Here is a 16739-nt window from a genome sequence, read left to right on the forward strand (position 1 = left end):
AAAAGTGAGGAATATACAGTTAGAATTATGGTCAGAAGGACAAGTTACTGGGATATCTGTGGTGGATACTCTAAGCGCTGCTTGTTCGCCGACCCACCTTCCTCCCTATTCTGTGAAGTGAGCTTCTAGATATTAATAGGGTCCCATGTTCTATTGTGCACACTGTCCTGGTTTTTAATCTATTACTGACGCTCCGTCCCAAAGGTGAACAATTCCTTCTTGTAAACTGACATTGAAGTGCAGGGGTGGCACCTGTATACTGCTCCACACTGTCACTTCTGGTGGTGAGACAAGGCAGAAGTTTAGTGCTGCCACTCGATAGGCACACTGGAGCAACTTCTAAAAAAATGTTCCAGGTCCAGTCTCGTGCTTGGCGGAATTCAGAAGGAATCTTCCATTGGAGTATCCCCAAAAACGGTGTCACCAAAGGCAAGGAACACTTGTTGGCGTATTCAGTAACAATTTATTCTGCCAACCTGGGGCTTGGAGTGCTCTTGTCGGTCAGCGAGAATTTTGTGTCTGGGGACTGTTGATGACTTTACTAGTCCTATATTTGTGTAATAAGAGTTTGCATTTCTGTTAAATTAAAAACAGATGGTACCATTTATGTAAATTGTCTTGTGGTTCTGTCCTTAGACATAGTTCAGTCACTTGGCAGGGGGAGTTAAGAGTTGAGCTGTGATTGTCGCTAATAAAGCCCTATTCTTATTGCTTGATCCTTTGTCTTCTTTCATCCACAGCTCAGCTGTTTCCTCCTGTTACAGTCGAGTGTACCAGAGCCTTGCCAATCTCATTCGATGGTCGGATCAGGTGATGCTTGAGGGCGTAAACTCTGAAGATAAGGAAGTGGTCAGCACGGTCCGAGAAGTCATAAAGGCGGTCTTGGATGGAGTCAAGGTATGGTGCTGAGATGATTCCTTTGAAAGAGCCCTTTCCCTACGTCCGGCAGGGGACCCAAAATAAATTAGCATTAGCAATGCCAGTCGATCTGGCCTTGGCTGCCAGCCTTTTGGCTTTATCAGTTCTCGCATTGTTGTGGATGATGCTAGGCTTGACAGTGTTAAAAAAAAAAAAAAAAGTGAAAGCAAAAATGTTTTTGTTTTACAAATACACATATTGCCATAGTAGTCCTTGGCACTGAGGGGAACTAATTTGTGTGGGCATGTATGCCTTGTGAAAGAGCAAAATGCCATCAGTCCTTCGTTGTCTGAAGTGGGCTGATCCATTGCCACATGCTGTAGCGGGTGGAATTAAAGCATGAAGAACACAACAATAGCATTGGTTGAAGAGGGTTGGTTGAAAGGCCCTATAAGTAATCAAGTGTATATGTATTTATCTAAATATATACGTGTTTGTGTATATATGTGTGTGTGTGTATATATATATATATCTATACTACTATTATAAAGAGAGAACAGAAACCTTTTGGCAAGGTAAACTCGGGAACCACAGCGCCAATCCACACACCCAATACATTGTTGTAATCCTCAGGGTGTGTAGATGGACATAGGCTGCATAAAATAAAAAAAAAACGTAAATTAAAAAAATTAAACTTTAAAAACAAAGTAGTCCCCAAAACTAGTGCCGGCCGCAACGTAGCGCTGACCGCGACCTACACCTGAGTGATGACGACAGGCGGGGAGGAGCGGTGACGAGCGGCGACGAGTGGCGAGGAGTGGTGCGGCGGCTCAGGTAAGGGGAGGCGGAAGGCGGTCCGGGCAATGTCGGGGTGGGCGTGGGCCCGGGAGTCGCGGTGAGCGTGGCTGAGGTAAGGCAGAGGAGGGAGGCGGGCGGGAGGCAGGCAGGCTGGCAGGCGGGCCGGGGGGCGGTATAGGCAATGTCGGGGCGGGGGCCGGTATAGGCAATGTCGGGGCGGGCGGGCGGGGGCCGGTATAAGCAATGTCAGGGCGGGCGGGGGCCCGGCGGGGACTAAACAAAAGCACAAAATGCTGCCCCCAGCCCCCTTCTGCCCCCAGGCAACGCCGGGGCGGGCTGCTAGTATATATATATATATATATATCTATATCCAGAGAGCTCCGATTTCCTGATGAAGTAATCTCACAGGCAAAGAAGCAGATATGGACCACAGAATCGGTGCAGTTTCGTTTATTTGATGCAGTAAGTCGCCATGACGCGTTTTGCGCTACAAGGAGCGCTTGATCACATGACACAGTGAAAGATTTCACATTGGTTTAAATATACTGCAAGTTGCTGACGTTTGCAAGTGACATGAGATAGCATACAAGTTAAAATGAACTAGAGAAAACTCTACGCGCATAAAAACTACAAGTATGTCTTCAATCGTGTTTCATCTGATTAAGTTATTTGCAACAAATACGATTAATAAATGCAGATTATATCACAGTTCACTCAACATAAAATCAAGTCACAATATAATTATTCGGCAATATAAAAAAAACAATTTCTCGGAAAAAAAACATTAAATGAGAAAAGCAGTGCAGAACACAGTGCAAAATTGGATAAAATACGTTTTCGAACTAGCAGCAGTAGTTTTACAGTACATTAATTCATTGGCAAATAGTTAAGCCCAATAACTGTCTAAATACATCCAAGTAGCTGTATAGGGCCAAGACGGATATCAGTATTGTGAAAACAACATTGGAGCCCCGATGTTGTTCAATTCCTGTGAATAGCTTCACTAATACAAGGTGAAGTGCAAGTGCTTGGTCGATCCATAATTATGATCAACAACTCAGTTGACTGGATCTCACAGTTTGTAGGACTTTTAATGGATATATCGGTTTAAATACCCTGATATAGTAAGAAAGGGAATCATAATGTTTGCTATAGGAATTTGATTATTATTGGCTGACATGAAAGGGTCCCCTATCAGTCAAAGTTGTATCTTAAGAAACCTATGTATAATCAGCTATACATCTTAATTGTTACACAATAAATATAAATAAGCTATGAAAAAATCCTATATTGGATATATTATCAGCTTAAAACTATTATCATATATAATTGTTCTGATCTAAAATTTGTACACAAAAACATGTTACTTGATCCTCATAAATAATCATTAAATATTATATAAATAGACTATAAAACCCCTGATTACAAAACTTTCCACTGTGTTAAAACCTATTGCTACTTAGTACTCGTGTATAAAGGATCGTACTAAAAATGCAGATTAATTACTTCATTCTTGTTTAGATTTTCATATTCTAGAGGCATGTAAACAGATCTTCTGTGACTTTGAGACCTGTCGGTTGTTTTGTATTTAGTTCCAAAATATATCTGGTCTCAAGACGGCGTGGTTTTTCCTCTCTATTTCCGCCTCTTCTACTTGCAGGGACACAATCAATGACAAAATATTTCAAGTCGCGGCTTTTAGATTCAGGTTTAGATTTAAAATGTCTCGCCACAGGGTAGGTGTTGTCCTGGTTATTTATTGCCCTGAGATGTTGTAATATTCTCTTGTGGACTTGGAGCTTAGTGCTCCCTACGTAAAGTAAAGTAGAGTGCAAGAGTAAGACACGACATAAATCGCATATTCGGTTTTACATGTGAGCAATCTGCCAATCTAATGCTCCCTGTGATCAAATGGTGAAAAATATGTAGTTTTGTTTTCACCCTGTTGGCAGGCTTTGCACGACTTGCAGTTAAAAAAGCCAGTATGTGTTTGCAGCCAATTTGATGACTCAATAACGTCTGGGCTGGTTTTAACTAGCTCGTCTTTCATTGATTGTCCTCTACTGTATGTTATTGATGGTCTTTCAGGTAGTTTTGAACCTATAATGGGAGCACTTAAGACTAAGGACCAGTTCTTCTTGGTGATGGATTCAGTATTTTTATGTTTACTGTATTGGACAATGATCCTAAATTCCTTATTAGTTTCAATGGTATTCGTTTCCATAACCATATTGTTAGTACCATATATATATATATATATATATATATATATATATATATATATATATATATATATATATATTTTGTTGTTGTTGTGTTTTTTTGTTTACAAGGTCTTGCCTACTGCCGGGCCTAATTAGAAGACCCATTGAAGGCCTGTTGTGACTCCTCCCTTGTTCCGGAGTGCATCAGCACAACAGCTCAATCTCAGATTGTTTTCTTCCGCCATCGGCTCATGCTCTAGATCCTGCTCGGACGTTGTGGCGTTAAAAGCACTGGAGTACCTTGACTCATTTCTGTTGTGATTCTGCAGCTTACTGTTCCATCCCGTAGATGAACGAAGCAACTTTACATCAAAGGTTTTCGATTTTCATAATTAACTCCAAGGTCCTGCGGATTGACTCGCTCCTTCTCCTTCAAAGCCTGTCGAGGCTAGCCTCGAAAATGCACTGTGGACATAGTTATTCCTGATTTTACTTCACTAAAGCACGGACTCAGGAGTGGGCGTCACTGAAGCACGGACTCGGGAGTGGGCTTCGCTTAAGCACGGACTCGGGAGTGGGCGTCACTGAAGCACGGACTCGGGAGTGGGCGTCACTGAAGCACGGACTCGGGAGTGGGCGTCACTGAAGCACCGACTCGGGAGTGGGCGTCACTGAAGCACGGACTCGGGAGTGGGCGTCACTGAAGCACGGACTCGGGAGTGGGCGTCACTGAAGCACCGACTCGGGAGTGGGCGTCACTGAAGCACAGACACAAGAATGGACTTCACTGAAGCACGGACTCGGGAGTGGGCGTCACTGAGGCACGGACTCGGGAGTGGGCGTCACTGAAGCACGGACTCGGGAGTGGGCGTCACTGGACCCATTGAAGGCCTGTTGTGACTCCTCCCTTGTTCCGGAGTGCATCAGCACAACAGCTCAATCTCAGATTGTTTTCTTCCGCCATCGGCTCATGCTCTAGATCCTGCTCGGACGTTGTGGCGTTAAAAGCACTGGAGTACCTTGACTCATTTCTGTTGTGATTCTGCAGCTTACTGTTCCATCCCGTAGATGAACGAAGCAACTTTACATCAAAGGTTTTCGATTTTCATAATTAACTCCAAGGTCCTGCGGATTGACTCGCTCCTTCTCCTTCAAAGCCTGTCGAGGCTAGCCTCGAAAATGCACTGTGGACATAGTTATTCCTGATTTTACTTCACTAAAGCACGGACTCAGGAGTGGGCGTCACTGAAGCACGGACTCGGGAGTGGGCTTCGCTTAAGCACGGACTCGGGAGTGGGCGTCACTGAAGCACGGACTCGGGAGTGGGCGTCACTGAAGCACGGACTCGGGAGTGGGCGTCACTGAAGCACGGACTCGGGAGTGGGCGTCACTGAAGCACGGACTCGGGAGTGGGCGTCACTGAAGCACCGACTCGGGAGTGGGCGTCACTGAAGCACCGACTCGGGAGTGGGCGTCACTGAAGCACAGACACAAGAATGGACTTCACTGAAGCACGGACTCGGGAGTGGGCGTCACTGAAGCACGGACTCGGGAGTGGGCGTCACTGAAGCACGGACTCGGGAGTGGGCGTCACTGGACCCATTGAAGGCCTGTTGTGACTCCTCCCTTGTTCCGGAGTGCATCAGCACAACAGCTCAATCTCAGATTGTTTTCTTCCGCCATCGGCTCATGCTCTAGATCCTGCTCGGACGTTGTGGCGTTAAAAGCACTGGAGTACCTTGACTCATTTCTGTTGTGATTCTGCAGCTTACTGTTCCATCCCGTAGATGAACGAAGCAACTTTACATCAAAGGTTTTCGATTTTCATAATTAACTCCAAGGTCCTGCGGATTGACTCGCTCCTTCTCCTTCAAAGCCTGTCGAGGCTAGCCTCGAAAATGCACTGTGGACATAGTTATTCCTGATTTTACTTCACTAAAGCACGGACTCAGGAGTGGGCGTCACTGAAGCACGGACTCGGGAGTGGGCTTCGCTTAAGCACGGACTCGGGAGTGGGCGTCACTGAAGCACGGACTCGGGAGTGGGCGTCACTGAAGCACGGACTCGGGAGTGGGCGTCACTGAAGCACCGACTCGGGAGTGGGCGTCACTGAAGCACGGACTCGGGAGTGGGCGTCACTGAAGCACCGACTCTGGAGTGGGCGTCACTGAAGCACCGACTCAGGAGTGGGCGTCACTGAAGTACCGACTCGGGAGTGGGCGTCACTGAAGCACCGACTCGGGAGTGGGCGTCACTGAAGCACCGACTCTGGAGTGGGCGTCACTGAAGCACCGACTCGGGAGTGGGCGTCACTGAAGCACCGACTCGGGAGTGGGCGTCACTGAAGCACGGACTCGGGAGTGGGCGTCACTGAAGCACAGACACAAGAATGGACTTCACTGAAGCACGGACTCGGGAGTGGGCGTCACTGAAGCACGGACTCGGGAGTGGGCGTCACTGAAGCACGGACTCGGGAGTGGGCGTCACTGAAGCACGGACTCGGGAGTGGGCGTCACTGAAGCACCGACTCGGGAGTGGGCGTCACTGAAGCACAGACACAAGAATGGACTTCACTGAAGCATGGACTTGGGAGTGGGCGTCACTGAAGCACGGACTCGGGAGTGGGCGTCACTGAAGCACGGACTCGGGAGTGGGCGTCACTGAAGCACCGACTCGGGAGTGGGCGTCACTGAAGCACAGACACAAGAATGGACTTCACTGAAGCACGGACTCGGGAGTGGGCGTCACTGAAGCACGGACTCTGGAGTGGGCGTCACTGAAGCACGGACTCGGGAGTGGGCGTCACTGAAGCACGGACTCGGGAGTGGGCGTCACTGAAGCACCGACTCGGGAGTGGGCGTCACTGAAGCACAGACACAAGAATTGACTTCACTGAAGCATGGACTTGGGAGTGGGCGTCACTGAAGCACGGACTCGGGAGTGGGCGTCACTGAAGCACGGACTCGGGAGTGGGCGTCACTGAAGCACCGACTCGGGAGTGGGCGTCACTGAAGCACAGACACAAGAATGGACTTCACTGAAGCATGGACTTGGGAGTGGGCGTCACTGAAGCAGGGATTCGGGAGTGGGCGTCACTGAAGCAGGGATTCGGGAGTGGGCGTCACTGAAGCATGGACTAGTTGAGTGGGCTTCACCAGTGCAATGGCGAAAGAACAAAATAAACACCACTCATCACATGCAATACTGTTATTTAAAAAAGGGGTGTATCCCAGGTGGACACTGGAAGCCCCACAAACAGACGGCTTGACTTGTTTGTCACAAGGTGCAGGTTCCAGTGTCCAAGAAGGACATGGGAATCTCATGCAAGGAGGACCGTTGACGTGTGTGATGATCATGTGTAAGTTCTAGTATCCCAGGTGGACACCTGAAGCCACGCACACAGACGGCTTGACTTATTTATCGTAAGGTGCGGGTTCCAGTGTCCAAGAAGGTCATAGGAATCTCATACTAGGAGGATTGTTGACGCGTGTGATGATTATGGGTACGGTCTAGTATCCCAGGGGGACACCGGGAGCCTCACAGAAACTTGTCCATGGACTTGTGTGTTCAAGCAAGTGCAGAGCACTGACAATTCCCCGTCTTTCAAGCTCTGTTCCTTTTAGTCTGACGTTCCTTACACACAGGAAAGAGTGAAATTAAACATTTGTTTTATTTTACCTTTTTTTGCCACTGATATCTTCAAAGTGCAGATGAAAAGGACACTGATATAAATTGAGCCAGGGGTATCACATTCTGTTGATTTTTCTCCTGCTGCAGCTCTACCAGTCGCCAGCTTCAGAAACGTATATATTTTGCAGGTTTCAGTGCATCAGAGAGACTCCAAGCGATGTTCTTTGTCGGTTTTGCACCGCACCAGCTCATACCGATGATGTGGTAAAACTGCTTTTATGACCGATAACTCCGATTGGAGCCTTCCCTTTGAGACTGCAAAGAGAAGGGGCTTTAAAGACACGTAGGTACCCATGGATTCTTCTGTATCCACACCCAGTGTGAACAACGCAAACACTGGCCGCACTACGCCTACCAAGTAAAGCCCTCACCAACAGCTGGAGCTGCCTGGAAGGGGGGCTGTTGGATGGTCACTGAGCAGGGACGGGACCGAGAACCTGTCCCACATTTGGTGTAAAGCTGCGGGCAGTCAACGGGCATTTGTTTTACCAGCTTCTTTTCCTCTTTTTCTTATTAGGAGCTGGTCAGGCTGATGATAGAAAAACAAGAACACCCATCACCAACAAGTGCCACCAAACCCAGTCTACCTGCGTGCAAAGCTGACAGGTGGGTGACTGAGGACATTCTGCATGTTCTTTCTTGAAGGGAACCAGTTCTGTCTGTGTGCCTTCACCTTGATGTCTGTGTGGGATAGTCCTGTCTGTGTGTCTTCACCTTGATGTCTTTGTGGGATAGTCCTGTCTGTGTGTCTTCACCTTGATGTCTGTGTGGGATAGTCCTGTCTGTGTGTCTTCACCTTGATGTCTGTGTGGGATAGTCCGGTCTGTGTGCCTTCACCTTGATATCTGTGTGCCTTCACCTTGATATCTGTGTGGGATAGTCCTGTCTGTGTGTCTTCACCTTGATGTCTGTGTGGGATAGTCCTGTCTGTTTGCCTTCACCTTTATATATGTGTGGGATACTCATGTCTTTGTGTCTTCACCTTGATGTCTATGTGGGATAGTCCTGTCTGTGTGCCTTCACCTTGATATCTGTGTGGGATAGTCCTGTCTGTGTGCCTTCACCTGCTATCTGCTGACGCGGTTGCTCCAGCACGCTGCTCCCTGACATGCCTCGCCTCACCTCACAGCCTGGTATCTCAGCGCACCCTCGCTGCTCTCATTGAGATAGCTGACCGATATTGCCGTATTTGTGCTGTTTATTAGCATATTAATAGCGCACCCCCGCTGGAGTTACCGATATTGCCGAATTTGCATAATTGCTTTGTATCTCGATAGCGCACCCCCGCTGCTCTCACTGTAATTGGACATTTGTACTGCTGGCTTGCATTATAATAATAGTCGTTCTGCACTGTGCCATTGCTTAACTATAGTACAACTCCGTGTAAGGCCGCCGGCCATTTTGTTGTTTGTTGTTATTGTCTCGCCCTGCCCGGGTCTCCACCCCGCTCCCGCCTTCCCTGCTGACCCTCCCTCGCCCCTCCCCTATCCACTATCCACTTATGACAGATGCACATCCGCGCAGCGGTCACGCGCAGCGGTCGCGCCGAAGGTGCGCCAAAGGTAAGCCCGTCTGCGCCTGGACCGCGCCCAGCGCCAGACCCCCTGGCCCCCGTACCACCCACCCCGCCCGCATTACATACGACACCTCCACCCTCTTAGCTCTAAACCCCGGCCGACTCCCCAACTGCGCCCAAACCGCTCCTGGACACACCCATGGACCCTTCTCATGCAACTCCTGCAAGTATGACAGCACCAAGTCCAACCCCACATCCACGAACACCAAACAGAGATCTGACGCCAGCCACCTAAAATGTATCCTGCTCAACACCCGCTCGGTCCACAAACACGCCATCGACCTTTGGAATCTACTAGACACCATCGCTCCGGACGTCGCCTTCCTAACAGAAACATGGATGAACGCCTCCTCAGCCCCAGACATCACCATTGCCATCCCGGAAGGCTACAAGATCATCCGTAAGGACCGCACCAAGCAAACAGGAGGAGGCATCGCTATCGTCCACAAGAATTCCATCCGCATCTCAACCAGCTCAGACGTCAACCTCGCTAGCGCCGAACACCTTCACTTCCAGATCCACACCGACCCCAAGACCACACTCAGAGGCACCCTCCTCTACAGGCCACCTGGACCCCGTGCACAATTCAGTGATGACATCACTGACTTTATCACCCCACACGCCCTCCCCTCCAAGGACTACATTCTACTGGGAGACCTCAATTTTCACCTGGAGAAGAGCAACGACAGCAACGCCACCACCCTTCTGGACAATCTCGCCAACCTTGGACTCAAACAACTTGTTAACACCTCCACTCACTACGCAGGTCACACACTCGACCCCATCTTCACATCCAGCAAACATATCTCCTTCAGTCACACCACAGTTCTCCATTGGACAGACCACAGCTGCGTTCACTTTGTCTACAAAAAGACCACAACCCACAACCATCCTCAACCTACCCTGCGAAGAAACTGGAACAAAATCACCATCGACCAGATCTCCTCATCGCTTCTTCAAAACCCCCCTGCCCACTCTTCGAACCCCAACCAAGCAGCCATTAACCTCACTCAATGGCTCACCAACAGCGCCGACAACCTAGCACCTTTGAAAAAACATCAAATCAAACTAGGCAGCAAAAACGCCCCCTGGTTCAACGATGATCTTAAGAAATCCAAGAAACTGTCGCTCCCTTGAGAAGGCATGGAAAAAAGACCCAAACACCAGCACCAAGTACACCTTCAAAAACGCCACCCGCACACACCACCAACTGATCCGGACTGCCAAAAAAGCCGCATTCAAAGACCGACTAGACAACAATGCCCGCAACAGCAAGGAATTATTCAACATCGTCAAAGAATTTACCAACCCCTCAGCCAACTCCAACGACATCACTCCCTCTCAAACCCTTTGCGACTCCCTAGCTTCGTTCTTCCACAACAAAATCGCAGACATCCACAACAGTTTCGACAACCAACCCGGAGACCAACCCTCCCAACCTTCTGCCGTACCCTCACCCCCCTTGAACATCCTTAATGACTGGAACCCTATCTCCACTGAGGACACCATCCGCTTGATGAACTCCATTCACTCAGGATCCCCCACAGACCCATGCCCTCACCACATCTTCAACAAAGCAGACTCCATCGTAGCACCACATCTCTGAGACGTCATCAACTGCTCCCTCAACTCCGCCACCTTCCCGGAAAGCTGGAAACACGCCGAACTCAGCGCCCTTCTGAAAAAACCCACAGCTGACCCCACCGAACTCAAAAACTACCGCCCCATCTCACTCCTACCATTCCCGGCCAAAGTCATCGAGAAAGCTGTCAACAACCAGCTCGCCGCCTTTCTCGAAACCAACAAATCCCTCGACCCCTCACAGTCCGGCTTCCGAGCAAAACACAGCACTGAGACCGCACTCATCGCAGCAACAGACGACATTCGAACTCTACTGGACAATGGAGACAGTCGCCCTCATCCTCCTTGACCTCTCCGCAGCCTTCGACACAGTCTGTCACAGCACCCTCCTACAACGCCTCAGAAACATCGGAATCCAAGGAAAAGCACTGGAATGGATCACCTCGTTCCTTACCGGAAGAACTCAGAGAGTCCGCCTCCCACCATTCAAATCAGAGGCCACTGAACTCATTTGCGGCGTGCCACAAGGATCTTCACTCGGCCCCACTCTCTTTAACGTATACATGAGCCCCCTCGCAACCATCGCACACCAACACAACTTCAACATCATCTCCTACGCTGATGACACTCAACTGATCCTCTCACTCACCAAAGACCCGAACACCGCCAAAACCAACCTACATGAAGGAATGAAAGAAGTAGCCGATTGGATGAAGCACAGCCGTCTGAAACTGAACTCGGACAAAACAGAAGTCCTTATCTTAGGTACCTCCCCCTCCGCCTGGGATGACTCTTGGTGGCCAGAGGCCCTTGGAAAAGCACCCATCCCGACGGACCACGCACGGAACCTGGGCATCATCCTGGACTCCTCACTCTCGATGAACAGACAAGTCAACGCCGTCTCATCATCTTGCTTCAACATCCTTCGCATGCTCAAAAAACATTTCGCTGGATCCCCACCGAAACTAGAAAAACGGTCACCCACGCATTGGTCACGAGCCGCCTGGACTACGGTAACACCCTATACGCCGGTACCATCGCAAAACTTCAGAAAAAACTCCAACGCATCCAGAACGCATCAGCCAGACTCATACTAGACATCCCGCGTAAAGACCACATTTCTAGTCACCTGAAAAACCTCCACTGGCTCCCCGTCAATAAGAGGATAACATTCCGCCTCCTAACCCACGCACACAAAGCACTCTACGAACTTGGACCCGAATGCCTCAACACACGACTTTCCTTCTACACCCCCTCCCGCCAACTACGCTCCTCCAACCAAGCCCTTGCTGCTGTACCTCGCATCAACAAAACCACCATGGGAGGAAGATCCTTCTCCTACTTGGCAGCTAAAACCTGGAACTCAATTCCCACTCACCTTCGCCTCACTCAGAACCACCTAGCATTCAGAAAGCAACTTAAAACTTGGATATTCGACAAGTAATTCCCCACCCTTCCTCAAGCGCCTTGAGACCCTCTGGGTATGTAGCGCGCTATATAAATTATTTGACATTTGACATAGTCCTGTCTGTGTGTCTTCACCTTGATATCTGTGTGGGATAGTCCTGTCTGTGTGCCTTCACCTTGATATCTGTGTGGGATAGTCCTGTCTGTGTGTCTTCACCTTGATATCTGTGTGGGATAGTCCTGTCTGTGTGTCTTCACCTTGATATCTGTGAGTGATGGTTTCCGCTAGAGTCCTTTTCCCGGTGAAAGCTTTAATGCTGGATATGAGATGAGTCCTGACCATTTGTTAAAGGCTACGACAAGTCACTGGGGATTTCCTTGACCACATAGAGGAAAGAGTCCAAAAACTGAGCTCCCTATAAAATCACAGAACAAAATGTTGACTAGGAATGTCCTTGTGTAAGCTGTGGTGGTGGGCATTTATTTCCTCATAATATATGGTCACTCTATCCATCATTTCCCAACCCTGTTTTGCATGCTTTTTTATGAACTATAGCTGTAATTGCAGATACATTGAACAAACGTGAAATCTGTACTGTCAAAAGAAGTAACGTGATGTGCTGCCTGTTATTGGTTGCAAAATATAGTTTAAACACTTTGAATGTGCAGTAACATATATATTAATTTCTGAGTTCTTCTGATGAAATCCAGCCTTTGCAATAAATAAGCATATTACCTTAGAAGTAAATTTATGAACGGATAACTTCCTTTTCAGAGGGTAAATCGATAATAACTGAAAAGCTAGCTCCGCATTTCACTGTTTAGAGCACTTTTAATTCTTCTCTGGGACCGGGCTTAGACACGGTCTGGTGACTTCTACCAGCAGGCTTTACGTTTAACTACTGAATAGCTATTACATTAGAGTCGAAATGTCATTTTCGTCTTGCATGTGACCAATGAGATCACAGCTCGACTGTAGTAAGACAATTGGAGATAGATTTACATACAAGGATTGCAAGCCATTTTGACTGCATTTTAGAAACCGATGATTTCTTCTTTTTCTGCTTCTCTAAGCCTGGTGTAAGCCACAGGCCGGATGGCAAGGAGCGGTGTCAATGCAGTTCTTAATTCAGAGCCTCTTTGCCTTCAGTGGTTCTGTTCTCCAGCCTCTAGCATGGGCTCAGTGGATGAACCCCATTCTTTGTGCAGCTGCCTGTTTGCCTATGCAGATGTCTTGGCGTGCTTGAACATGAATCCTCTCTTCTCCTTCAGTATCTGCAGCACAACGGATCTGCCTCTGACTGAGCGAGAGATGGAAATTCTGAACAAGTCCAGCCCAGCCGCACCACCCGTCGAAGAGCTACCTGCTGCGGATGAGGATGAGGAGGCCCCCCCAAAGCCCCCACTCCCTGGGATCCGAGTGGTTGAAAACAGGTCTAGATCTCTAGCCACTCCATGGCTTCTTCAGCTCTTTAGAATTCATTCTTATTTGTATGTTGAGTGAGCTCTCCAAAGGCGGTATTGGGTGTGTTGAAGGCATGATTCCGAAGGCGGCTTGAGTACAAACACCCTAGGCAGTCAAATGATTCCGAAGGCGCCCTTTGGTCATGAGCAGGGTGCATGTTATTGCTGTTAAATTAGTTAACTGTTGGGTTCACTGCCAATTTTTGGGTATGGCATAAAATGCACCTGCCCAAAAAGCTTGCCCACACATTTGTTTTTTTTTGGTTAGCTGTGGCAAGTGGAGGACTTATTCCGGGTTTCTCCTTTGTTTAAAAACCATCGACTTTTCTCCCAAAAAAATGTCGTTTATTTGGCTTTTTGGATTGCTTTGAAGAAGTTTGTCATAGATCAAACTCATATAATTTCCATCCTGATTGTAACGCAGCAGTGCAGTGCCTTGCCGCTGTATGAGTTTAGTGTCTGTAGGTGGAGGTCCATGGCAGAAGAAGAGGGTCATGGTCTGTAGGTGGAGGTCAATACCAAAAGAAGGGGGTCATGGTCTGTAGGTGGAGGTCCATGCCAAAAGAAGGGGTTCATGGTCTGTAGGTGGTGGTCTACGCCAGAAGAAGAGGGTCATGGTCTGTAGGTGGAGGTCAATACCAAAAGAAGGGGGTCATGGTCTGTAGGTGGAGGTCCATGCCAAAAGAAGGGGTTCATGGTCTGTAGGTGGAGGTCAATACCAAAAGAAGGGGGTCATGGTCTGTAGGTGGAGGTCCACGCCAGAAGAAGAGGGTCATGGTCTGTAGGTGGAGGTCAATTCCAAAAGAAGGGGGTCCTAGTCTGTAGGTGGAGGTCCACCCCAAAAGAAGGGGTTCATGGTCTGTAGGTGGAGGTCCACGCCAGAAGAAGAGGGTCATGGTCTGTAGGTGGAGGTCCACGCCAGAAGAAGAGGGTCATGGTCTGTAGGTGGAGGTCCACCCCAAAAGAAGGGGGTCATGGTCTATAGGTGGTGGTCCACGCCAGAAGAAGAGGGTCATGGTCTGTAGGTGGAGGTCAATACCAAAATAAGGGGTTCATGGAGCTGTAGGTGGAGGTCCACGCCAGAACAAGAGGGTCATGGTCTGTAGGTGGAGTCAATACCAAAAGAAGGGGGTCCTGGTCTGTAGGTGGAGGTCCACGCCAGAAGAAGAGTGTTGTGGTCTGTAGGTGGAGGTCCATGCCAAAAGAAGCGGGTCATGGTCTGTAGGTGGAGGTCCACGCCAGAAGAAGGGGTTCATGGTCTGAAGGTGGAGGTCCACGCCAGAAGAAGAGGGTCAAGGTCTGTAGGTGGAGGTCATTGCCAAAAGAAGGGCGTCATGGTCTGTAGGTGGGGGTCCACGCCAGAAGAAGGGGGTTTTGGTCTGTAGGTGGAGGTCCACGCCAAAAGAAGGGAGTCAGGCTGAGGCAGTACGGCACGCCCACCAGTAGGCCTGGTCAGATATTGGTGAGCTTGTCTGTTTTGTTCCTTCTCCTTGACAAAGACAGAGGAATCATACCCGATAATCAACTTAGCGACTCTGTTAGGTTAACCCTGGATGACAGACCCTGGATGACTGATGGGAGTTAAAAAAGTTATTTTTGTATTATCCTAGAAACCACCCTCGAGTTTGGAGAGGTGGGGTTTTCTATTACTCCCCCAGGATAGGCAGGGATTACTTTATTATACCCACGTGTAAAAGCAGCTTCAGACCCATGACACATTGACAGAGAAGGCCAAAGAGAGAACCTGGGTGAGTTCAACCACAGCAAAGTTGACAAAGTTCTGTTGATGCTTTACTTAAGGGTCTGTTTTACCTATATTTGTGCATCTTTTTTTGTTTAATTTACTTAACATTTCTTTTTGTTTTTTTCCTCAGTCCTCCACCTGCATTACCACCAAAAAAGAGGCAGTCTGCACCATCCCCCACCAGGGTGGCAGTTGTGGCACCCATGAGCCGGGCGACCAGTGGCTCCAGTTTACCTATTGGATTCAGCAAACAGGTATGGCTAATGTACCAGGAAGGTTCCAAGCACAGCTGGGCTGTGCAAGCCGAGAGCATTGCATGCGTGGCACATGGTAATGAAGGCACTGTGTGCGTGGAATATGTGGAGGGCGTTGCAAACGTGGCAGATGCTGGGGGCACTGCACACGACACTGACCCTCAAGAAACCAAAAGAAAGCATATTTCGACTTTCTTCATGTCAAAAGAAATTTTATTACTTGCCCTCTGAGACCTACTTGGCTGCGCAGGAGTTCTTATAAATTGTCAGTGTTCAGACTTGTCGCACAATGTCCAAGGTTATGAAATTTCTCTTTTACCTTTGTCTCAAAGAACCATGTCTGTGAGGAAAGTAAATCCCCTTGATATGGGATTAGTAGGGTCTCTGGGTCTAGGGTTAACATGCATATAGGTTTTGAATACTTTTCTTGCCCGCACCATTGCCTGAAACACAGGGTGCTGGTAAGCGATTTCAAGATACTCACTAAAATGCTGATATTCATAGCATGTGTTGGCGACAAACGCATGCTGTGCACGCACCTGCCATCTAGTTTTGGGCTCAGACTCTACAAACTGTTTTTCTCAAAGAAGTATTTTTTTATTGCTGGCATGACTTTGAGACTCCTCCTCTTCCAGAATTCCCATGTTCAACGCCTCCATTGGGTTTGGACGGTTTGCGCTGGACCTCTGTGCAACGTCCAGCACTCGCGGCCTTTTGATGCGATAAGGACTCATAGCAGTTCCTAATCAACGTTCCACGAATCCTACTCTGCCTCTACTTAGTCAGACGTTGGCTTTTTGTCTGGCGAGCATCATTGCTTCAGCAATTGAAGCAGCTTTATCTCGTATATCCCTTCCTCTGTACCGTTAAGTATGCTCAGCTCCCGGTAATGGAAGATTAAAAAAAAAAAAGTTCAGAAAGAGCCCTCAGTACGGGGCAAAGTGCGCATGCTCCAATCCACATGACACCTGCAACCTCTGCCGGTCGCGGGAGCACAACAAATGACTGAACTGCCTGCAGCCTGTTCATAAAGAAGAAAACTATGATCTTGACGCCACCGGCGCCTAGCTCATAACATAGAGATGGTGGCAGACGCAGAATTCTCAGCAGATGAGGAACAGCAAGTCCATTTCAGCGACAAGAAAGAAAATTATTTTGCAGGT

General features: G+C 48.5%; 1 protein-coding gene across 10 annotated transcripts in view; it reads left to right on the forward strand.

Moving 5' to 3' along the window:
• Positions 1-16739, forward strand: part of RAPGEF1 (Rap guanine nucleotide exchange factor 1) — a 714396-nt gene that overhangs the window by 256026 nt on the left and 441631 nt on the right. For all 10 annotated transcript variants that reach the window (XM_086924774.1, XM_086924779.1, XM_086924781.1 and 7 more), the window contains exons 4-7: positions 741-897; positions 8068-8156; positions 13387-13548; positions 15453-15576. In XM_086924774.1, the coding sequence (XP_086780900.1) occupies positions 741-897; positions 8068-8156; positions 13387-13548; positions 15453-15576 (532 nt within the window). The remainder of the gene's footprint in view (positions 1-740; positions 898-8067; positions 8157-13386; positions 13549-15452; positions 15577-16739) is intronic.

The sequence above is a fragment of the Lissotriton vulgaris genome, chromosome 5 (assembly GCF_964263255.1).
Source record: "Lissotriton vulgaris chromosome 5, aLisVul1.2, whole genome shotgun sequence".
NCBI lineage: Eukaryota > Metazoa > Chordata > Amphibia > Caudata > Salamandridae > Lissotriton > Lissotriton vulgaris.